We start from the raw sequence: 25478 nt of genomic DNA, 5'->3' as shown, positions 1-25478 counted from the left end.
ATCCAACATTCCAAGATCCTCCGCCTCTCGCTTTTGATGGTTTTGACTATGACATGGTCATTCCTAACCCTTTGAGTAACCTTTTCGTCCTTGAACTTAGCCCAACCCATAACCTCCTTTCTCCTAACTGTTGGGGCTTTTATTGCTAGCCGTTGGCCATTAAGGGCCATTCATTGCTAGTTGTAGGTTGATTAGCCCCCCGTTACGAGGCTGGTGGGGGTACGGCTCATATATACCTCAGTCTTTTCTCATTCTTCTTATCACTCAAGCTCTCCTCTCCTCTCCTCTCCCTCACACGAGTTCCCTGTGCTCCCTAGCTTATACAAGCCCTCTCTCTCTCTCATGTCCCTTTCCTTAGCGAGTTTAAACCTTGACTTAGTCATGGCTAGGCTAAGTTGAGCCTACGATTTAAGTCTAGCCTAGTGTCTAAGCGTATGTTGAGCCTAGGGTTTACCTAATCTAGTAAAGATGCTATTCAAGATGGTCTGTGTCGAGTTGCTCAGTCTCATCTAGTGCAAGGTGTGGACCAACCTTCATAAGTGGAAGAAAGCCCGGTTGTATCCTGAAGGCGAGGTTGTACCAATACCCATTGCACCAAGGACAAAGTCCTAAGTGAGGCAACTATCACTTTAAAGATAGTGCATCTAGTGCGTGCCTTTGAGCGTACCTGGCTCAAACTCACTTGCCATATCCATTGAAATAATTTTCCAACAGAATATAAGTGTACCCTGGAGTATTAAAAGTCAGCTAAGTGAGAGTCTGCTTGATATCATTCTATGTTCTGTATAGCAGTAAACCGTTTTCTTTGTTGACCTTTATGCTTTTGTATCTGTTCAGGTATAGCATAGTGTCCAGGAGTGCCACAGCACCTCCATGTGGTACGAGGCTTGTTGCTGGTCGCATTGTTAAAGAGAGCTATGGTGCAGCCAAGCAACAACACACATTTACAGTACTGTCTCTCTCTCAAAAAAATAATAATAATAAGGATTTAATATATAAAACTGCATGGGGAAGTAAAAAAACAGAATATCCTGATACATATTTTTGAAATCAAATCATTACATTGGGAAACCCACAGCACATTATCATCTTGGTAGGCATAGATTATTGTTTTGAGTGTCACCAGCCCACTTAGGTGGCATTCTTTAATTTGTTGCCAGATTGAAGTCCTGTGGAGTAAAGGTGTGAAGCCACTCCCTGCCCTCCACCCACTGCTCATCAAGGGCCGCAATCTCTATAGGCCGAAGACAATGAGACAGGTAAATAACATATTCCTCTTTATTGCCATGTATGTCCAAAATATTACTGGTGGCATAGTCTGGCACCACACCTTAAAACCAGATGTGCATACATAAATTCTTTGATAGAAGTGGCCTCCATCGATGGGAGTGCTGATCTTAAATTACTATGAATGGATCAATTTTCTTTCAAATGAACGTATGCTAAAACTGCCTTTCTAGGTGCTTACTCTGTCTCTCTTGTTGGTTAATTTTCAGAGGTGGCCTGACGAAATGCAGAGGTACAAAGTCATACAAGAGAAGCACTCAAGGGGTTCCCAGGCCAGATTTTCAAGAGAAGTCAGGGTGCAGGAGACTAGGAAGAAACTGGCTACCTCAAATAGGTAATGAAAAGTTATCATTTCCAGCATTCCCACCTGTGGCCTCAAGGACTATGATCTTGTGTGTTATCACATATCATGTTATCATAATAAAACTATCATGTATATCTACCATCAACATTTTCACTGTTCTCTTCCACTACCAACACTTGTACCAGCAGAACCACCATTTCCAGCACATACATGATCATATCATGTGTGACCACCATCACCATAATTGTTGTAACATTATGATCATCATATTATGATTACCACCACCTTGTACCATCACCATGGCCATCACTATCATAAACTAACTTCCCATAATGACATTGAAATGCGCATTTCATGAAAACTAGAAAACTTGTCAATAGCATTTAGTGTGTCCCCCCATATTGCCTCCCCGCTATATACTAGTCATCTTGAAAACTTCATAAAAATGGCCGCATCCCTATACATGCTGCCATATCCATGTGACGTAGCATTATCATCATCCTTGGTAACAATATGGCATTTCATGTCATCACATCATTCTAGCAATCATACTAATATAAGAAAATAATTGCCTTCTGTTTTCTTGTCATTGTTCTTCCCTAGTGAACATCATGCCAACAGAGTCTCTCTAAAGATGTAGAATTGTTTTAGTATATATTACTTCCATTATTAATAGACCATCTGATCCCAACTTTCAGGACAAAGAAACAGGAGGGCTCTAAATTCCGCCAACAGGAAAATATTCCATCCCAATTATGTTCAAACATATCCCAGGTCCCAACCGCGCCAATCCTTATTTTTCACCCAAGAACTACTCAAACTATACCAGTTCTGACCAATCAAGCAGAAGTTCGGAGTATCCCTCTCAATATGAACCACCAAAAACAAACTCAACCACCAGAAAATCATCATCAACATGCTCCTGTCTTTGTTAACATCCAAAACCAACATCCCCCAAGCCAGCCTAAGTTTCATAACGCGAACATCCCTCCCTCTCCTTGTGTTAATCAGCCACAGCATAGACCAAACTTTCCTTCCCAACACTTTCACAAGCTTAGTGCGAATGGCCAAGCAAGACAGCCATTGAGCAACTTGAACTCTTCTTATTCACAACCATGGCATAGGCAGCAAATCAACAAGCCACAGGTGTGCCGACATTTCACACGTGGGAATTGTTACTATGGGGGCTCGTGCAAGTTTGTTCATGATAGAAGGTGAAGGAAAGGTGGCCATGCAATATCTGCTTGCAGTCTTTTGCAGACAAGTTACCAAATTTTGATATTTCTGTTTCAGCATACTTGATGAATATGCTCATTCATTATTTCTGGATTTTGTAATATCCAACTTTTATGTGCTCCCGTGATGTGCCTAAACTGGCATCTATAAATTACTTGCAAAAGATGAGTATGGCATTCTTCTGTTTTTTTTTTCCCATCTGATCACCAGCATATGTATGCATCTATAAATTACTTGCAAAAGATGAGTATGGCATTCTTCTGTTTTTTTTTTCCCATCTGATCACCAGCATATGTATCCAACATTTTGTTTCTACTGCATGATAAAGTTAAACAAGGGTTTAACTCCTCATGCCCTCCATAGATGTAACCAATGTTAACAACAGTTCACTAGGTGAATCGAACAAAATTGAATCGTTTGTGAATCGACAACTTTTTAAAATCAGATGCCACATGTCATTAGACTAAAAATATTTAAAAAAATTAATTGAATCGGCCCCTTTTGAATCGTCATTAAGCAAATTCAATCTGAACCAGCCGATTCAGACCGATTTAACAACATTGGATGTAACAGGAGTTAACTCATCATATTCTCTTTGCAACTTTACATATAGTTGATATTTGATAGAATGTCATGAGGAAGATAAACATATGTGGTTGCAAACCGTTTTGATTGTTGATGATGAGACTGAAAGGTAAGTTGGTGATTTTCCTTCAGAAAACATAAGTGGTGATTGACCATAATCACCTATCTCATTCTCAAGATTTTCTCAATAAGGAAAAATATTTTAATAAATAAAAAGTTATTTTATAGGAATATATTGAAAATCATGGTACATTTATGATTAAAAATGTAAATAAAATAAATAAAATGTCAAAAAAAAAACAATATAATGATAATATCACATTAATATCAAGTTAGTATCATGACACAATAAAATATAATCATACTTTGAATTTCTCATTTTTTTCAAAAATATTGCCCATATTCATGACTATGGTTGTGATTCTGAAACTTTGAGGCATGTCTGCAATGCCATGTGATTCTTGTATCCTGTGATTGTAAATCACAATTACCATACTTTCTCAAGGTTAGTGAAACATGAACAAGTACAAGTGATTGTGATCGCTAACTGTGATTTTTTTGCCTGTTTTGCCTTGAATCAAAACCTTGTGATCAATAATCACAACTTCTACTTTCTCACCCGTGACAAAAAGCAAACCTGCATGATGATTCTATTTCAATGACCTAATACAGAAACTGTGTTATGGTTGAATGGGATAGCTGAAACACGTGAGATGTAAGAAACTTTGTTATGGATCTAAACTTGTTTGCATGGATCTAGCCACTAGATGTTAGATTCAACCTTTCTGTTTAACCTAGTTTATTTACTATGCTAGTAGATTTAATCATCGTTTATATTCAGTAAGATTTAACTTTTAAGATGGTGAAAAGCTAACAGCTTACTCAGAAAGACAAGCATGAAAGTGGTCTAAAACATCATCTTGGAGCCTTTTTTCTCTTTGTTTCAGAGAACGCAATGAAAAGAAAATGTCAAATGAAAAATCCTAAATCAAAAGCCAGTTTTTGTTTTTGAGACGAAACCTAGTGTAGACCAAAAGGGTGTTATGGTACAACCCAAACCCAAACATACATAGAGTATAGTTAAACACATGCAGGTTGAATAATCAACACATTGAAAGCACTACTTTTGTGTATGGTTATACCGGAGCAAGGGGTAGGTGGGAACCACAATCCTTGAGCATGAAAATGCACTCAAATTTTCACCAATTATTTTTTATTTTTTAAAATTCTGACCTTCCAGATGTGTTCTATACTATCAAATTAGTAGGGATCGGCTTTTGAATCATCCCATGTTGGAATCGTATTGAAAATCAATGGCTAAAATGTTTTAAGATCATATTTTTCACTAAAAACACAAACCAATTAAATGCCACTTTGATGTACCAACAGGAGAAACGTATCATCTCAGCACCTACTTGTGCAATTGACTGCCACTTTGAAGGTAAAGCCGCTATAGTGTGGCTCAGCCAGAGGCACCCTAGAGCTAATCCAACTTGCCAGAGCCCATTGCAGGAAATATTGGTCTAACACCTCACTGTCACGAGCAGCTCAACCCCAGAGCCCAAAAAAAAAAAGAAATAGCCCAAATTTGGTGGGACTCTACTCACTTTCCAGAATTAATCACGGAGCTTTCTGGCTGTTCCATGAAGGATGGGAAAACCACCCTCTAGATCAGATATATAGTCGCACTGGCTCAGCCTGCTGTACTTATGGTCGCCTTCCCAGTGTAAACCTGTGGTGCACCCCTTGCCCCCAGGGAATCGCCCGGTTTCGACTGAGCAAGTATTTATCTTGCCCTCATGAATGCAAGGAGCGTGACACTCATGGGAATGGAACCCTGACCATCCGTTTAGTGGCCAAGGCCTCCTCCACTGTGCCAAACCCCTTGGGGCGTGAGCTTTACGGCTGTTCACCACAGCATCTTCAAAGAAATTTACATTTTTATAGCAGTTGTATGTATCTGGCATCGTGTATACAAACAGCAAACTGCTGAAAGGAAAAAATCCCGCCCCTGCTTGTGTCCTATGCATGCATGGGCACACACGCACACAATGTGCAAGCATGCATGCATATGCACACATGCACCCCCACACGCACTATGTGCAAGCACGTGCGGGCGCACACACACACACACAAACACAGTAAAATATCAATTCACTGTTGATAAATATCTCAATTAATCTAATGTCGACTGACAAAGAGTATCCTTACAATGCCTGAGACGTTTTTAACAAAATTTTGCACCAGGAAGCAAGAACAATCTTTAACAGAAGCAGATTGTAGGCTTTGAGCAGGTCCTACCTGTGTGCAAGGCCAGCCGCCAGTCAACTGCAGAGCATCATGTTACAGCCACCTGAGAGAGAGGTGCAGTGATGCCACCAAAGCGGCAGGCATCACTTGCATGGACAGGTCATGATCAACATCTGCAAAGCGTCCCGACAGATTCAGGATCAAGTTACCACTCCTACTTTCTTTGATGACCGACCTTGCAATGGCAACCAACAAAATCGTGATAAAACTCATCATTAGCCTTTAGCAGCAGTTTGAGCTTTTTTACCCACCTTTCTCTTTTTCAAGGGACCACTCTTTTTATGCTCCCTCTTCCTCTTCATTTGCATCTGGAAAGATTTCCCAACCAAAGATGGCTGCTCTTTCAAACCAAAACTCCTTGCTACATGACCCAGATGAAGCTTCTTCACCATGAAAATCCTCTTTAGCTCACCGCGGTGTGCTGTGTATGCACGAATCCAAGAGCAAAATGCATCCTTGGCTAGTTGCTTCATTTTTTGCTGAACCAGCAGGGGAGGAAAATTTATTCGTACGTCCATGAACATGAATAACAAGAAAATGACGTTCATAACAAATGCAACAAATACAAAGCATATTTCCTTTTAGTAACTGTGATTTGAAAATCAGAGTGTCAGCCCGACAGCCAATATTCTTCATTTTAGGGTGACAATCCTGCTCTAGAATCCCGATCCTGAAGTATCCCATGGTACTCCTGGATCCTTTTATTTATCTTTTGATAATTTTCTCCTGAAAATGTTGCATAAAAGATGCCTATCCTCATAAAATTAAATTGGATACTAAGTAGTTTATTCCTTGACCAAATCTCAGCTCATTTCCTATCACCACTTTATAACATGTCTCAACCCACACCCGCTCTTCTCAAGCTCTACCACCAAGTACTCTAACCCAACCACTCATTGACTCCCTGGACTGACTCTTGCCAGATCACTCTCTCAAGCCTCAAGTACATGAAAGCAAGTTCATGGCAGGTAGACAAAGAAAATTACCAGTCATATGGTTCATTGATAAGCAAAACACACATTACCATGTCAATGTATGCATTTGCCTAAATTTTGTTCACGTATTCAGCTGAAAAGATGAAACTTGCAAGCCCCAAGGGCTGGGCTGCTACAGATTAGACCCTAGAGAGCAAAAAACTCATGCCCAATGAGACGAAACAACCTAATTTTTATGTTCATTTAGCTAATGGGTTGTGCTTGTTTTATATTTATATATATATATATATATATATATATATATATATATCATAGTGACATGTTTTTATCGGCAATTTCTCGTTTTTAAAAAAAACTCGTGAGAAATTGAAAAAAATCATAAATCTCGTGTTTTTCGGCAAAATCTCGGCAATAAAAAAATTAATTAAAAATTTTAAAAAATGTTTTTTATAAGAAAATATTAATAAAATTTATTTAAAAATAAAAATACATGATTTTTTTCGCGATAAATAGCTGTTTAAAATGTAAATATCGTTTAAATTGCGGTATTTATGTTTTTTCATAATTCTCGCGATATTTTGTAAATCTCGCGAGAAATTGCTGTTTTAAACTTTCAGGCAATTTCTTGTGATATTATTGCGAGATTTTCATAAATCTCGCGATATTTGTCATATATATATATATATATCATCTCTGCATGTATGTATATGTATATACATATGCATATACATACATGTATATGTATATACATATGCATATACATACATGTATATGTGTTATTTTTATTTTTCCTTTTTTTTGTCTTTTATAGTTTGTGTTTGGCATTATGGTCTTTAGACCATATAGCTGTTAGGAGCTCCCCAGCAACTATATTTCTAGCCGTTGGGAGCTCCCAACAGCTATATTGGCCCCTTTTTGAGCCCTTGTATGTGGTCTATTTAAGGAACATTTGGTCTCCTTTGTAAGTATGCTTCTCTTGAGCACTTCTCAAGTAAATATTGATTATATTTTTTTATGTGTGTTCTCTTGAGTAATATTTGTGAAGTGTGCCCATTAGTGGCTTGTGTTTTGCCCATAGTGGCTTTGTATTTGTGCTTACATTGAAGCCTCATTACATGGTATCAGTCATTGGATGATTACACCCTTAGGCCTTATTGATCATAGTGATTGTATGATCAAGTGATTGTGTTTGTTGGCATTTTTTCATCTCTCTTTTTCTCTTATCTCCTTTCCTTGTTATGGCCGAAAGAGACTCAAAGATTGAGCTCTCCTTCAAATTGAAGGGATCAAACTATATAATGTAGGCGGTTGCAATGGAGAACCACTTTAAAGAAAGAAAATTTTGGGGTTATGTATGTGGCACTGTTCCCAAGCCACAACTCAAACAGCTTTTAGTGAAAAATAAAGAGAAAGAGTCATTCAAGAATATCAAATAAAGATAGAAGATTGAGAAAGTTAGCATGTCAAAATATTGGCATGGTTCATAAGCAATGTTGAGCTGAAAATTTGCACCAACCTAGACACTCGAGAAATCCAATCAGGCTTGGATTTTTATGAAAAACATATCCACTCAAAGGGACCTTACTAGTCAATACTTTTTGCAAGAAAAAATAAGGTTCACTAAGGAAGGAGACATAAGTGTACATGTTTATTATAGTGCTTTATCCCCATTATAGGATGAGCTTGCACTACTTGAACCTCAATGGGAAGGAGCGGCCATTGAAATGAGATAACATCAAATCGAGAAGAAGCATTTCTTTCAATTCCTTCACGGTCTTCGCCAGAAATTTGAGCATGTTCGGGCTTCTTTACTTCATAAAACTTTTCCTCCTCTAAACAATGCGAGTTGTGTCAAGAAGAAACTTGCCTCTCTCTATAACCAAAGAGGAAGATGAGGTACATGCCATTTCGAGACTAGGGAACAATTTGAGGACATATAAGCCTCATCATTTTTGAAAGCCAAAATATGGAGGGCCAAGGAAAATCATTTGGCACTTTTGTAATGAGCCGCGGTACATATCAACCACGATTGTCATAAGCTCAAAAAAGAAGCGGCCACTGTTAGAGAAAAACCAACCAAACCAAGTGAAGATTCAAAGAAAGGTGGAGATCTCAAAGACTTATCCATTGCCCAATTGGCGGAAGCTCTCCAACATTTTTTGAAATCCAACTCCTCTACTCCATCCACGTTCGGTGTCGCGGTCTCATCCTCAACTCCTCTCGGTATATCTTCTTGGACACTTGATTCAGGTGCTCCTTTTCACACGACACCTAATGCATCTCTACTATTCGACCAATGCACCAACTCTCATACCTCTTTTATTTCCACTGCCGATGAAACATCTTTTAAAATCAAATGAATTAAAATTTTAAAAAAGGTTATGAACTCCAATGATTTTTTTGTTCTCAAGAAATCACTCTTTTCTTAAAAAAAAATCAATTTTTTGTACATCAAATGTTACAGATGTGATCTGCATAGTTTGTTTAGTAGGAAACTTGTTTTGAATAATGTGATTATGACAAGTAATTAGGTTTTAAAGGGGTCCAGAAATCAACGGCTCACAATGTGCCAAAATTTCATAACTCAAAAGATCACATTTTTACATCAAAAAAGCACAATCCAAGGCTTGATCCATAGCAAACAAACCATGTTGAACACATCTATGTGATTATATTGAGTTGATACAATTTGCACCTATGAATTCTAGCTCATTAGTTCTTGACATTCATTAGTAGCAAATATTTTTCATATATATATATATATATATATATAGAGAGAGAGAGAGAGAGAGTTTTGGTCGAGATCAAGTGTGGATCTATATTAGGGTCCACACTTAATCCAGATATACTTTTTTTATAAAAAGGTGGGTGGGTTTCGGCCGAGAGGGCACGAAAGCCCCCTTTTCCCTCTTTCTCTCAGTTTGGGTCTAGATTAAGTATGGATCCGAGATCTACAATTGATCTAGACCAACCTTTTTTAATAAAAAGTTGGGTGGGTTTTGGCCGACATGGCATGAAAACCACTCTCACTCTCGGGTGGGTTTTGGCCGAGAGGGTACCCCTCTCCCTCTCAGGCAGATTGGAAGAACAAGAAGAGGAGTCCAACCTTAACCGGTATTGCCTCTCTCTCTCTCTCTCTCTCTCTCTCGGGCAGACTGGAAGGAGGAGAAGAAGAAGAGGAAAAGGTCAAACCCTAACGGGTATGTCCTCTCTCTCTCTCTTTCTTCTTCCTGTTTCTTTTTTCTCTTCTTCTCTTTCTTTTTCTTCTTTCTCCTCTTCCTCTTTCTTCTTCTTCCTCCCTGCCTTTCGGTTAGGTCAAGGTTGGACCCACCCGATTTGGACCAGCACATACCTATGCTACGTTCGGAATCCGCACTCATGTTGGGCCATGTCGACACATATATGGCAATCAGGTAATTGTGTCTATGTGACATAGGGATCAACCATGTGCTTTTGAAAAATGCTCACAAGTTCAATCATTAGAAGAACCTATAGTAGAACACTTACCTAGAAAGTCTCAAAGGATCTCTAGACATCCAAATAAATTTGTGTCCTATGAATCCTTTTCACCTAGATATAGGGTTTGCTTAATCTCTATTCATGCTTATCATGAACCTTATAATTACAATGAGGCTAAACAACACTCCCATTGGATATATGCAATGAAGTTGGAATTACATGCGCTTCTTAGAACCACCACTTGGGAAATTGTAGACTTACCCATAGAAAAAAGGGCCATAGGTTGTAGATGGGTCTTGAAAGTCAAGACCAAGAGTGATGGTTCCTTACAAAGGTATAAAGCTATATTGGTTGCCAAGGGAATATTCACAAAAATATGTGTTTGATTAATGAACTTTTGCCCTTGTTGCTAGGATGACTAGTATTAGGGCCTTAATTTCCCAAACAATGACCTATTTACCAGTTAAATGTCAATAATGCATTTCTTAATGATGACCTTTGTGAAGAGGTTTATATGGATCCTATGTTTGGGTTTAACATTAAAAAGGGTAAGGTTCTCAAACTTAAAAAAACTCTTTATGGTCTTAAATAGGCTCCAATGGTATTAATTTAGTAAAGTTATTATTGACAATATATGTTAATGATATGATTATCACTGGAAGTGATAAAACGGGAATTGCTGAGATTAAAAATATTTTTAAAAGAAATTTTGATATATCTGACCTTGATTTTCTGAGGTATTTTCTAGGTATTAAGGTTGTCTAAACCTCAAGAGGATATCTGCCTTCTCAGATGAAACTGACATCAGATGTAGTTGTTAGATCAGATCTAACTGATGAAAAGGTAGTGGATATTCCAGAAGTACTTAATGCAAAGATGAGGGTCAATGATGACACTCCATTGAAAAATCCTACTCCCTACCGTTAATTAATTGGATCTCTTACATATTTGTCTATAACTCAGCCTGATATAGCACATGCAGTTCACAACGCCAAACAATTTCAGTACGCTCCTACTTCAGTCCATATAGCAACACTTATGAAAATTATTAGATATTTGAAGGGCACCACAACTCCAGGTTTTTTCTTATCCTCTTATTTCTCGTTTAATATAATTGCTTATCCTGATTCATACTGTATAAGTAACCCTAACAATCATATTTTCACTACAGGTTTTTGTGTATTTCTTGGAGACTCGCTTATATTGTAGAGGTGTAAGAAGCAACAAAAGGTGTCACTCTCCTCCACTGAAGCTGAGTATAATGTAATGACAACTATCACCACTAATACTGTTTGACTAAGAAGTTTGTTCAAATATATGAGTCACCATCTTTACTCCATTCAAGATGTGTTGTGACAACAAAAGCGCTATCTACATTGCTAGCAATCACACCTTCCATAAATGAACAAAACACATAGAGATGGATTGTCATTATGTTCGAGAGGAGTTTCTTAAAGGCACTATTGAACTTCCTTATGTCACTTAAAAATACAACTTGTGGATTTCTTAACCAAGGCCATATTGTTGCCTCGTTTTTCTTTTTTTCTTAGCAAATTTTGATTATCTCACCGTCAGTTTGAACGAGTGTTATATATATACTATGTCACATGGGTGCGGGTACGGGTGCGACACGGGTGTGAAGCAATTTAAAAAATTTTGGACACAAAGACACGGCTATATATATATATAACAATAATAAGATTGTAAATTTTAAAGCAAAAAAAAAGTAATTTTATTGAAATAACAACACAAACTTACCAAAATATAACACATAAAGAAGCTTGTGAGTGTGATAACAACAAAACTTATCATAAATCTGTCCAAAATAATTTTAATAAATGGACAAAAATAGACTCGGTCAAAGTTGACCGAGTCCAAAATGTGGACGGACTCGGCCTCGGTGCGTTGACTGAGTCTGACACTTAGTTGACTGTGTCCGCCCCATGTCCGAAGCCGCACCCGTGTCGGGGCTTGTCGACGTGGATGCGTCGACCTTTTAGCCAAGTTTGTGTGACTTAGTATGTATGTATATATATATATATATATATATATATATATATATATATATATATATATATATATATATATATATATAATAGGTTATGCCCACTAGGGGCATTTTGGTTTTTTTATATGGTTGTAATAGGCCCTACCCATTGGGGGCAGATTTGTTATTTTTATTTTTATTTTTTTGTCTTTTATTGTTTGTGTTTGGGCATTATGGTCTTTAGACCATATAGCTGTTGAGAGTTTGTCCCCTCTTTAAGCCCTTGTATGTGGTCTATTTAAGGGACATCTTGTCCCCTTTGTAAGTATGCTTCTCTTAAGCACTTCTTAAGTAAATAAAGATTATATTTTTGCTTCTCTTAAGCACTTTTCAAGTAAATAAAGATTATATTTTTTATGTGTGTGCTCTCTTGAGTGATATTTATGAAGTGTACCCATTAGTGGCTTGCATTTTGCCCAGAGTTACCCTAAGCTTCTTAGGGAAGCCTGCTTCTCAGAAACTCACTTTGAAAGCATGATAATCATTACTTTTGAAACTTGATGAGAATCTCGATTCTCCTACGCTACTCTTATGCTTTCCACACACTTCATCTATGCTTTTGCAGTTTGCTCTAATAAGAGTGCATTTCCACCATTTTTCAAATCAAGAAAATAGATCAGGGTAAAAAATCTCTATTATAAGTAAAATTACAAAGCTACCCTCCAAAAAAATCCTTAAGGTAGAAATCAGGCTCCACATTCCTCCAACAAAGATTGCATCAGATGATCTGGAATGGCAATGAGACACTCAAGTAATGAGTAAAAACTGATTGAAAATCAAGTGCAACTATTTCCATAATATTTTTGTTTATTTAATATGAAAGTATGCGTCCTTTGACACGTTCTTAATTGAAAAATATTTAATATTTTGCATTGCTCTTGTGAGATAGTTGATGTTTGATGATGCCTTATGCTTCATATGTGATTTTATGGTTGTATTTTGTGCAATTCATCATTGTTTCATGTGTTATGATTTTTTTTAGATTTTTTCAGATTTTCATGAATTTTTTGGATTTTTTTAAAAAGTTATTAAAAAATATTATCTTTTCCGATACACATCTTATTTTGGGACCCACTGACATGGGTAACCATACAATACTTACAACCTTGATTATAATATCAGCAGGAAGAGAAATACACCAAGAATGGATTTGCAGCAATAAAAACATCATGAACAACAAAGTACAGTAGTAAAGTAATAAAATGGTAGCAAGCTTAACCATGCAGCAAGCTGATGCAAGGATGATACAGAAATTGTCAGTACCTCACTTGAGATGAAGGACTCAACCGACTTCTGTAAATGCATCACCCAAGGATGCAAATCCAATGAAATTGATTTCCTGTGGTTCCTTCCCCTAGAAAGAGGAAAACTGTCTAAAACCTTCAGAAGGGGAAACTCATCCAAGGACACACCATGTTTCTGCAACTCTTGCAAATAATCCAGTTCAACTGCCAGCATAAATAAAAGTGCATCTCCTTTTTCACCCAGTCTAGCAGTTCTACCAACCCTGCATTATTCCGAATCTACCTCAGCAACTTAATACATTCTAGAAATGTAAGCATACACTAAATTCTCTCTTTAAGGAGAAAAATCAAGTAAAAGATGTCCATGATAAAGCCACATTCTGCACTGAGAAATGGTCCATTTATCACTCACTCAACTGATAATATGCTCATATAATGACAAATATATAATTCCAATACATAACCTTCTTACTTTCAGAAATACTTTGTCCTGGCATGCATGGGAGAAAAGACAGATGAAAGGCCTGTAATGAAATATGCGGAAGAATCCAAGAATGCTAAAGCATTCACTATGTCCAACACGGACAAATGCAACAAGCATAAGAGAGGAAATCTACTAAGGGATATAAGAAGGGCCTTATAAAAAGGCTACACACATAAAAATAATATCTCTTTTATTGAAGAGGAGCTCTCAAAAGCAATGCCAAATACAAGGGGGGTTCCCCTTATTTATAAGAAAAAGGAGACCAAAGGGGGCTCCCAATAGAGTCGTTGGGAGCCCCAACGGTCACAATTGTGACCGTTGGGGGCCCCCAACGACTCCATTGTGGGGCCCCTTTTGGTATCCCAAAATGCATTTTAAAAAACAAAAAAACAAAAAATAAAAAACAGGAAAATAAAAGAAATAAAACAAGTACCCCTATTGGGTACTTGTGAAAAGACCATAATACCCCTATCGGGTATTATGGTGAATACATTTATATTTATATATATATATAGATGTATTATTACATATGTCTTAACACCCTCCTTCAAACTTTACGGGGAGATGACCGAAAGTTTGCCAAGAAGGAACAAGAAGCGAGGGGCAGGCAAGGCTTTGGTAAAGAAATCTGCAAGTTGATATTCTGAAGTGACGTATGACAGTGTAACTGTCCCACGAAGATATTCATCACATACATAGTGACAGTCCATTTCAATATGTTTAGTCCTCTCATAAAATGTGTGGTTGCTAGCAATATAGATGGCACTTTTGTTGTTGCAGCAAAGCTTCGAAGCACCGGTAATTTTGACTCACATATCTTGAAGAAGACTTCGAAGCCACACAAGCTCCATTGTAGTAGTTGCCATAGCCCTGTATTCTGCTTCAGTAGAAGACAATGAGACTTTCTGCTGTTTCTTGCATCTCCAAGCAATTAGCGAATCTCTTAAGAAAACACAAAAGCCAGTAGTTGAGATTCGATCATTTGGGTTTCCTCCCCAGTCAGCATCAGTAAAAGCCAGTAAATCTAAGGAAGAGAGTGAGGATAGGAATAGCCCTTTAGTCAAAGTATTTTTGATGTATCGAATGATCCGAAACACAGCACTCAGATGCACAAATGTAGGAGCATGCTGAAATTGGCTTGCAGAGTGCACAACATGAGCAATATCAGGCCTGGTGATAGTCAGATAGGTGAGAGAGCCAATGAGTTGCCTGTAAGGCGTAGGATCATCCAACAGAACTCCATCCTCCAGTCGTAGTTTAGCATTGATAACCTCGGGAGTCTCCACCTTTTTGTCATCTGAAATCCCAGATTTGGAACATATGTCTGCAGCAAGCTTCATCTGTGACAATATATACCCTCGAGGGGAGTATGCTACTTCTATACCAAGAAAGTACCTGAGAAATCCCAGATCAGACATATCAAAATTATGTTTTAACATGGTTTTAACATTAAGAATACAACTTTCATCATTGCCAGTGATGATCATATCATCAACATAAAGCAGAATGATGATGATACTATTACCTGCACGTTTAACAAAAAGAGCAGTGTCAGTATAACATGAACGAAATCCCAATTGTAACATGATAGCACTAAATCTATCATACCAAGCCTTAGGGGCTTGTTTAAGGCTATATAAAGCTTTTAATAATCGAAGAGTTTGACCTTGGTTAACACTAATTCCCGACGGAGGGTCCATATATACTTCTTCATTCAACTGACCATTAAGAAAGGCATTTTTAACATCTAATTGAAATATAGGCCATTTCTTAGATGATGCTACATCAATTAGAGTTCTAACGCTTGTCATGCGAGCCACGGGGACAAAAGTCTCTTCATAATCGATGCCATATTCTTGTGAATATCCCTTAGCAACTAATCTAGCTTTATAACGTTCTAGGGAACCATCACTTTTTGTTTTGACTTTGTAAACCCACTGACATCCTATAGCTTTTTTATTTGAAGGAAGTTGAACTATTTCCCAAGTTTTAGCCTTATTTAAAGCATCTAGTTCAACTTTCATTGCTTCAACCCAACGAGGAATATTTTTTGCTTGATTATAATGAGAAGGTTCATAGTAAGAATGCAAAGCTATTAGACAAGCTCTATAGTTAGGTGAGAGAGTTTCATATGAGACAAACCTATTAGGTGTAATTGATTCTCTAGAAGATCGCCTAAGGGGGGTTTCTTCTAGGGGTTCATTAAGCCGCAAGAATTTTTCTAAAGCACTAATAGGTTGTGCTTCCTCACGCCGAGTGTAAACTTGGAGATTGTCACCATCAGTTGGTGATACATCATTATCATGAGAATCATGAGTATTTTCTAAAAATTCTGGATGACTCAAAGAGTCATCATTTGAATCTTCTAAAAGATCATTGATAAACATATAATCAATTTCATTTGGTTTTTCCAATATTTCAAATACATTTTCATCTTCTAAAAAGGTCACATCTTTGGAGACAAATAACTTATTGTTTTTAAAATCAAAGCATCTATAGCCCTTTTGATTTTCACCATATCCTAAAAATACGCATTCTATGGCTTTAGGTGACAATTTGTCTCTTTTATGTAAAAGAACAAAGCATTTACACCAAAAAATACGAAGACGATTGTAGTCGGGTGTCATATTGAAAAGTTTTTCATAAGGAGAGATATTGTTCAATTTTGAAGATGGCATCCTATTGATTAAATAGGTGGAGGTTAACACGGTTTCGACCCAAAAACTTTTGGGAATATTTTTAGAAATAGTAAGGATCTAGTGATTTCTAAAATATGTCTATGTTTTTTTTCCGCTAGACCGTTTTGTTGAGGAGTTCTTGGGCAAGATTTTTTATGACAAATGTCATGTTGTTTTAGATATGATTGAAAATCATTTGATAAGTACTCTCCACCCGAATCGGATCTAAGAATGGATATTTGACTTTGAAATTGATTTTGAACTTTTGCATGAAATTCTTTGAAGAAGTTAAAAACTTCCGATTTAAAGTTAAGAAAATAAATCCACACATATCTAGTATAATCATCAATAAAGGTAATATAATACGAATAACCACCTTTGGATAGAACCAGAGATGGTCCCCATACATCGGAATGCACCAATTCAAAAGGTCTTGTTGTCACAAAGGTTCTAATAGGAAAAGGAATAAACTTCATTTTTCCAAAAATACAATCTTTGCAATTGATATCTTTTTCTTTACAAAACTTGTTTCCAAAAGGAAAAAGATACATTTTAGAATAACTTGGATGTCCAAGCCTTTTATGCCAAGTTTCAATATTTTTGTCTTGGACATAAGTACAAAATGAGGTATTTGGAAGCATTAAGTTATCCATAAAATAAAGATCTCCCTTTCTATGGCCTTGCCCAATCCGCTTCCCGGACCGGAGATCCTGCACAAAGCACCCTTGGGATGAGAAAGATATTTCACATCCATGGTCGGCAATTTGAGAAACGAAAAAGAGGTTAAGATTTAGTTTAGGAACTATTCTAACTTTTGGAACAAGAAAATTTTGAACATTTTTAGAATCAAGAGTTCCAATACCATTTATTTTGAGAAAAGTTTCATCGGCCGTAGAGACACAAGACATTTTTGAATTGGTGTGCATGTTGGTTAATGGATTTTTATGAGGTGTGAAAAGAGGCTCCGGAATCTAAAATCCAAGAGTACGTACCGAGAGGTGATGATGATGCAATGGCGGCACCGGAGGTGGAAGTAGCCTTTAAAATTTGTTGGAGATCCAAGGAGATTTGACCAAGAGTATCTTTGAGATCCTCGTTCTTGCCGTCATCTTCTTTGGTGGATGATTCTTCAACGGAAGCCACCTTTGGCTTGAATGCCCCATTTAGCTTTGGGCAAACGGGTTTAATATGTCCCGGCTCATAACAATGATGACATATAATCATTTTTCTTCCACCACTCCCTTGTTTACCAAAATGAGGTGGTTTGTATGTTTTAACATGATTGCCGGGTTTAGATACGGCAAGAACTTCATCTATGCTTTTACCCATGCTATGCCTAGTCTCTTCTTGAGTAATCTCGTCAATAGCCTCTTCTAAAGGAGGAAATGTAGATCTATGGAGAAGTGAGGATCTAACTTGTTCAAATTCGGGACGAAGCCCAAATAAAAATTGAAACAATCTATCTTGTTCCATTTGTTTTTGTCTTAGTACCACATCCTCCATAGCTACACATTTAGGCTCTAAAAGAGCCAATTCATCCCACAAAGGATTTAGAGCACTATAATAGTCTTGTATGCTCATGTCACCTTGTTTTGTGGTTCTCACTTTTTCTTGCAAGATCCTTTTGGGTAAACATACCCTTCATAAAAAAACCAAGCTTCATTTGCCCGGCGGAATTTTGCAATATTTGCACATACCTTAAATTCGACATTATTCATAAACCATGCTAGGATTTTTGCATGGTTGCTCTCCCAATCTTCCATTTGGTGATGATAATCTTCTATGGCCTTGAGACGAACATCACCTTCAAGTGCTTTCTCTTGATCTTCTTCCATCTTTGTGAGCTTAAGTTGGGGTTTCGGAACGGTTCCCATTACATAACCCCAAAGCTTCTTGCCTTTGGGATTATTCTCCATTGCGGATGCCCACATCATGTAATTTTTCCCATTGAGGTTGAATGATAGATCGATCTTGACTTCCATTGCTACAAAATGTAGATGTGAAAGAAAAAAAGTAGGGAGAGACACAATTTTACCTTAGAAGATCGTATGGCTCTGATACCATGTAATGAAATATGCGGAAAAATCCAAGAATGCTAAAGCATTCACTATGTCCAACACGGACAAATGCAACAAGCATAAGAGAGGAAATCCACTAAGGGATATACGAAGGGCCTTATAAAAAGGCTACACACATAAAAATAATATCTCTTTTATTGAAGAGGAGCTCTCAAAAGCAATGCCAAATACAAGGGGGGTTCCCCCTATTTATAAGAAAAAGGAGACCAAAGGGGGCTCCCAATAGAGTCGTTGGGAGCCCCGCCCCCAACGGTCACAATTGTGACCGTTGGGGCCCCCAACGACTCCATTGTGGGGCCCCTTTTGGTATCCCAAAATGCATTTTAAAAAATAAAAAAGCAAAAATTAAAAAACAGGAAAATAAAAGAAATAAAACAAGTACTCCTATTGGGTACTTGTGAAAAGACCATAATACCCCTATCAGGTATTATGGTGAATACATCTATATATATATATATATGTATTATTACATATGTCTTAACAAGGCCTTGCCTAAAAACGGGTACAAGGTAATATTGATCTAAACTCAAAGAAAAATCAATTATAGTAGTACAATTCAAAGATTCCATATGATCGATTTTATGATTAAAGAGATCAGATAGAGGCATTTTTCACCACTGTAACATGCAACAACATATCAGCCAAATGTATTTTGCATTACTGCACCATGCGATACCAGAAAACCACTCTAGATCTTATTCACACCTATGTCACAGGAATACTCCAATTTAGTCCCATGTTTTGTATGTTTGTATACTATTCTTAATGGAAAAGAACACAAGAATGACATATCTCGTGCCCTTTTTCCATGTCCTTGCAACATAGATTCACAGGCTAAATTCAATAATACCACATTAAGAAACAATTTCCAAGAAACTCCTTAGAGTTAAGCACAGAAACTTGATACTCGATGAGAAAAGTACGAGTTCACATGCATACACATGCTTCATGCTTGTGCAGTGTTGTGTTTTATGAGCTAGCTGGATGGTTAGTCGCAGTATCATAACCAAGGTGTTTCGGTTTGAATCCTACGGATGTTATGACCCAGCTTGCACATCACATCAAAAAAACACAGAAAAAACAAATATTGACAGTTGACACCAATAGCTTCCTAAACTTGACAGCACTAAATATATGTTATATCCAAAAAAATACGTAAAATAAAAAGAAACAAACTTTAATAATATAAAAGGTGTAAATTGAAAAAACACGTATGAACATAAACATGAAGCACTAGAAAAAGTGTACAGCCACATACAAAAACATTTAATGATACCAAGAAGAAGATTGCCAGAAACAAGGAAAAAAAGAACTACCCGGAGAAAACAACATTTCAAACCCATAAACAAGCACTTGAAAAGCTATCCCATGATTACCTGTGAACATATTCAATAGCATCCCCAGGGGAATCATACTGAATAATATATCTCACTTTTGGAAAATCCAATCCTCTAGCTGCAACATCTGTGCACAAAAGGACAGCAGACCGTTCAGTGTTGAACCCTTGAAACGATGTCCTTCGGTCATCCTGTTCCATGTTCCCGTGCAGTCTGAGCACTTTGCAAGTTAAAAATGCTGCCATTTGCTCAATTTCTTGAGAATCAAAGGAGAATCGTAACTCCCTCAGAAGTGAAAAATGAAAATCTACACCATCACAGGTCGAGAAAAAGACTACAACCTGTAGAACTGAAATGTCAATTTTATTGAACTCTTGGATGTTTGTAGCCACAAAGTAAATGAGAATGACAATAATAATGAGCTGAAACAGAAATCATGAAAACCATAAATAATGGTAGAACATATATCCAATTTGAACAAGGACGCCAAGTTCAGGTGGTAGGACAAGCAAGAACGATGGAACAGTCCAAATAAAAAATTTAGTTTTTCTATCATTTGAACTTCAGAAAAAGCATGAAGTGGAAATTACTTTCTCATTGACTTCAAAATACCAGATAAAAACTGATAATTCAATTCTATTCAGTATGATTTTCTAAAATCAAACCAGTGGAACTGATGTTTATATTGAAATGAATCAAGATTGATGAGGAGTTTGTCAATGATGCTCAACATGCACTTGTTCTGAGTGCCTATTATTTACTATTGGTATCTATTGATTTTTTTTAATCTCTGCATCTATGAATTGATCACAGGTTGAAACATGGTTACGGCACTTAAGTGCTTAACTTGTTTTGAATGCTCATAACATTTTCTAATTTATTCAAGTTGTAACTGTTTTTCCTTGGTTGAAATTTTGTTATATGTGAAGAAACGTTTTCAAATCATAAATCTTCGTTGTCTTTAATCCTATTTCACAAAACATATAATATAGTCTATGTCACATGGGTGCGGGTGCGGGGATGCAGAGGTGCGGCAAAAATAATATATATATATATATATAAATGAGCCTATACAAGTCAAGCTGAACCCAGCTTGTTCCCAGCCCTACGTGAACCCCGTTGAGTGTTATTTGCACGAGAATGGGTAAACCCTGATCCCACACAAACTCGACCCGTTGACAGCCAGTCCATGGACCATGACCAACCCGAAATTGTCCAAGTTGGATTTCCCTTCAACACGAAAGATACTCATCAGATAACTATGAATCTGCGCGATGCTCCTACTCCTTTTCTGATATGCCCTCACGACCACACGATTTGTACCTTCGAATCATGGCCGTCAGATGAAGAGATAGCGGAAAGGGCATCGCTCCCCTGACGGATTCGCTCGAAAATTCAAATCTCGTTTATTTTTTCCCTTACATGACGCACCCTATAAAAGGAGGAAGGGGCCCACTATTTTTCCTCCTTTTTATTGCCTCTCTCGTTTACTTCGTCGTCCTCCCTCATTCGTCTTCTTCTTCGGAATCTTTCTTTCTGCTTCAAAGGAAAGGGAAGGAAGGAGGAGCAGTCTAGGGTTTTTAGCCATGTCTGGAGCTGCCGTGACTCAGGAAGAAGACAAGAAGTCGATGGATCAATCGACCCATATCAATCTCAAAGTAAAGGGTCAGGTTCGTCATTGATCTTCCTTCCCTCGGTCTTTTAGCCTCTTTCTTTATGAATTGATCTATCATCTTGCCAAATATCTGATTAGATGGTGGACATTTTTGGGAAGATCTTTTCCTTTCTTTTTTTTGGTTGACGCTAACGTAACCAGATTGCTTGAATGATAGTTGTTTGCTATGATGGTGCTTAAGAAAAGAAGGAATCCTCTTCTCCATGTTGATGCGTTAGGAAAAAGGGAATCCTGTAGGATTTGTTGTTTATTTTGGTGTAGCTTCGGTCTTGCTGTGTTTGTAGTTTGACCTTGGCAAAAAAAAATTAAGTCCAAAAAATTGGACCAAAATGACCCTGGGTGCATTGACCGCACCCAGGGTCGGGTTGACCGCACCCACGTCGACGCGGGTGCAGCACCCTGCTAGCCGAATCCCTGTGACATAGAATATAGTTTAAAATTTTAAGCTATAAATTATGAAAGAATGAACATAATTTAAAAGAGTTCCAAACTGAACTCAACCATGTCATAAGACCTGCCGTTATTTGCATAATTATTGTAGTACACAATGTATAGGGATATACTACGATCAGCCGCGGTTCACAATGGAAATTATGACGATGGCATCATGATTATTTTGGCACTATGCTAGTCAGATACCACTATGATAATGTTACTGCCATCAGCTATGGTCAGCATCCACAGGCCTCAAGTGGAGGCAATAAGTCTAACCATAGCTATCTGTGTTTCCTGTGGTTTCACCATTTGGCCAACACCACAACTCAAAAATCATAGAAGTAAAGAAAATAACAAGCTATGTCACACGGACACTTCATTTACAATGATTATTTTGTGTCGACACACACACACACACACCATGACACTTCATGGACAGTCAAACCAGTGTTGGACACAGTGTTGACTATGTCCTTAACTTTATTCATTTCCTTCTATGATCTTGACTCCTTATTGTGTATTCACTTGTGTTGTTTTCATTTCAAAATTTGGCATCCACTACATTACATTTTATGTTTCAATTTACTTTTATTATCTGATATCTTCTACAAAATCATTTAGAGATGTTGTTTAAGAGTTTGCGCTTAAGGTAATATTCATGTTCATTGCTTTAGATTAAGAATTTTGAATGTATATAATCCACACACACACATATATATACATGTGTAAATGTATATTCTGTATCCTTAGTTGTTAAAAGCGGCGCCTGGGCTATTGGTCACAGGTGGTGGGACCCTATTTTTCCGACTAGGCACAGCCTAGGCTGTTCCCCGCCAAGGCGGCAGGATAATCATGTCTTTTTCTTTGTTTTATTAACCATGTTGACCAGGTTTGGAAAAGTCCAAACCTGGTCAACTGCCTATTAAGGCAACTATAAAAGGGAAAGGGCTATGCTCTCTCTCTCTCTCTCTCTCTCTCTCTCTCTCTCTCTCTCTCTCTCTCTCTCTCTCTCTCTCTCGACAATAGCGAGAAGGAGGAGACTACCATATACTTTTTTTTCTTTTTTCCTTCTTCCCTTCTCTTCTTTTTTTCTTCTCTTTTGCCCTCTCGCCCTCTTCATTTCTTCTTTTTCTTTTTTTCTTTTTTCCTTTTTTCTTTCTTTTTCTTCTTTTTTCCCTTCTTCCCATTTCTTTTTTCTTGTTTTTTTATCCTCTTCTTTTTCTTCCTCTTCTGACCTCACACCATCCACCCACTTCTTTTTCCTTTTTCCCTTCTTTCTTTTTTCCTTTTCTTTTCTTCTTTTTCTTTCTTCTTCCCTTATTCTTTTTTTCCACTTTTTTTTTCTTTCACCTTTTCTTCTTCTTCCTCTTCTCACCCCTCCATTCGGTTATATATAGTCCCTGGAATATAACTGAATAATGTGAGAACCAGTCAGAACTGGTCTCCACCATTCAATCAGATTTGATCGAACAGTGGAGAGACTAGTCTCCACTTTTTTTCCTGCAAAAGATGTTGACAGGTCCATTTTACGAAACTGCAAAACCTGCAAGGAGAGACTGCAAAACCAACAAAAGTCTCCTCTTTCTCCCCTCAAGGTAAATCATCTCTCTCTCTCTCTCTCTCTCTCTCTCTCTCTCTCTCTCTCTCTCTCTCTCTCGGTAAGTTGCCGAACTTGGTTATTCTGTGTTTTCACAGGTATATAATCAGTGTTTTCAGTTATATTATATAATCTGTTTCTCTGTAACTTTTTTTCACATGTATATAATATATGTTTATTAAAAATATAAACATGTTACATGAGTCTGTAAAATATATCTGGTTTCCGCAGATATATATATATATATATATATAGAGAGAGAGAGAGAGATGGTTACACACACTATTTTTATTCATAATTGTCTATTTTTATGTCATAGTTGCTTCATTCATTAATTGTCTTTTTTATAATATATTTGCTTCACTCATAATTGTCTTTTTTTTTATTATATTTGCTTCATTCACAATTGTTTGATTTTATGTTATATTTGCTTCATTCATAGTTGTCTACTTTTATGTTATATTTGCTTCATTCATAATTGTTTGTTTTTATTTTATATTTGCTTCATTCATAATTGTTTGTTTTTATTTTATATTTGCTTCATCCATAGTTGTTTTTTTTATGTTATATTTGAAATGAAATGGGGATCTTCGAAACACGAGCTTTGATTAACAAGAGCAAGTGTCAAGAATGACACTAAAGCATAACCCTTAAAAAGGGTATAACTGGAAACAAAATAAAAATAAAAATGTATTCTTTATTGATATGAAAAACCAATTGCTTAAGAAGCATTGGAGTAAAATACAAGAGGGGCTGCACCCCTTTATATACACAGCTGAAAGAGGACTCAATAGAGCTGTTGGGCGCTCTATTGCTAGTCAAGTCTGGACAGGACTTGACTAGCAACAGTCATTCTAGTTCAAACTGAACTAGATGACATAAAGACAAAAAATAAAAATAAAGGAAAAAAAATACAGAAAAGAAAGAAATTAAAAATGTATTTATATATATATAATAATATAATATTATTATATATACATATATGTACAATTTTACATTTTAACACTCCGCCTCAAACTTACGGTACAATGAGCGAAAGTTTGTCTAAGAGAAAGTGAAATCGGGGAGCAGCGAGAGGCTTTGTAAAGAGGTCTGCTAACTGATATTCTGAAGTGACATATGGCAGATCAATTATCCCGTGTAGATATTCCTCTCTGACGTAGTGACAATCCATTTCGATGTGTTTGGTGCGTTCGTGGAATGTTCTGTTACTGGCAATGTAGATCGCACTTTTGTTGTCACAACACATTTGTGAAGCCTTTGTTGCTTCAACTCCCATGTCAGCAAGCAGTCGTCGGAGCCAAACTACTTCCATGGTCGTGGTTGCCATGGCTCTGTATTCAGCTTCGGTGGATGAGAGAGATACCTTCTGCTGCTTTTTATACCTCCACGAGATTAATGATTCCCCTAAAAAGACACAAAAGCCAGTGGTTGAGTGTCTGTTATTGGGATCACCTCCCCAATCAGCATCAGTATATGCAATTAAATCAAGAGAAGAGGAGGAAGATAAGAAAAGTCCTCATGAAAGAGAGGACTTGATGTATATGATAATACGCATGACTGCTCCCATATGAACAGAAGTAGGAGCATGTTGAAATTGACTTGCTGTATGAACAGCATGTGCTATATCTGGTCTGGTAATGGATAGATAGGAAAGTGCCTCGACAAGCTGTCTGTAAGGAGTAGGGTCTGCAAGAAGTTCTCCATCATCAATCTTCATTTTAACATTAACAACTTCTGGAGTGTCAACTTTCTTATCATCAGTAATACCAGACCTGAAAACAATA

The 25478-nt window shown here is 37.2% G+C and overlaps 1 protein-coding gene and 1 long non-coding RNA gene across 5 annotated transcripts in view; one reads left to right on the top strand and one right to left on the bottom strand.

Moving 5' to 3' along the window:
- The first annotated feature begins 896 nt into the window (after positions 1–896).
- LOC149834268 (uncharacterized) lies at positions 897–2944 on the top strand. The gene is made up of 3 exons (XR_016432519.1): positions 897–1259; positions 1497–1621; positions 2290–2944. It is a non-coding gene; the product is annotated as an uncharacterized LOC149834268 (long non-coding RNA).
- Positions 2945–5562: 2618 nt separating this feature from the next.
- The window catches only part of LOC149834267 (P-loop containing nucleoside triphosphate hydrolases superfamily protein), a 29047-nt gene continuing 9131 nt past the window's right edge, over positions 5563–25478 (bottom strand). For 3 of the 4 annotated variants that reach the window (XM_090011306.1, XM_090011308.1, XM_090011309.1), the window contains 3 exons: positions 20024–20325; positions 13427–13670; positions 5563–6201 (listed from right to left, as the gene is read on the bottom strand). In XM_090011306.1, the coding sequence (XP_089867432.1) occupies positions 5938–6201; positions 13427–13670; positions 20024–20325 (810 nt within the window). In that variant the 3' untranslated portion in view covers positions 5563–5937. The remainder of the gene's footprint in view (positions 6202–13426; positions 13671–20023; positions 20326–25478) is intronic. The other variant, XM_090011307.1, reaches the window with a different exon arrangement.

This window comes from Nuphar pumila, chromosome 6, assembly GCF_984573655.1.
Source record: "Nuphar pumila chromosome 6, dmNupPumi1.hap1.1, whole genome shotgun sequence".
NCBI lineage: Eukaryota > Viridiplantae > Streptophyta > Magnoliopsida > Nymphaeales > Nymphaeaceae > Nuphar > Nuphar pumila.
Note: the sequence above shows the minus strand (reverse complement) of the source record. Positions and strands in the feature narration are given on the sequence as shown.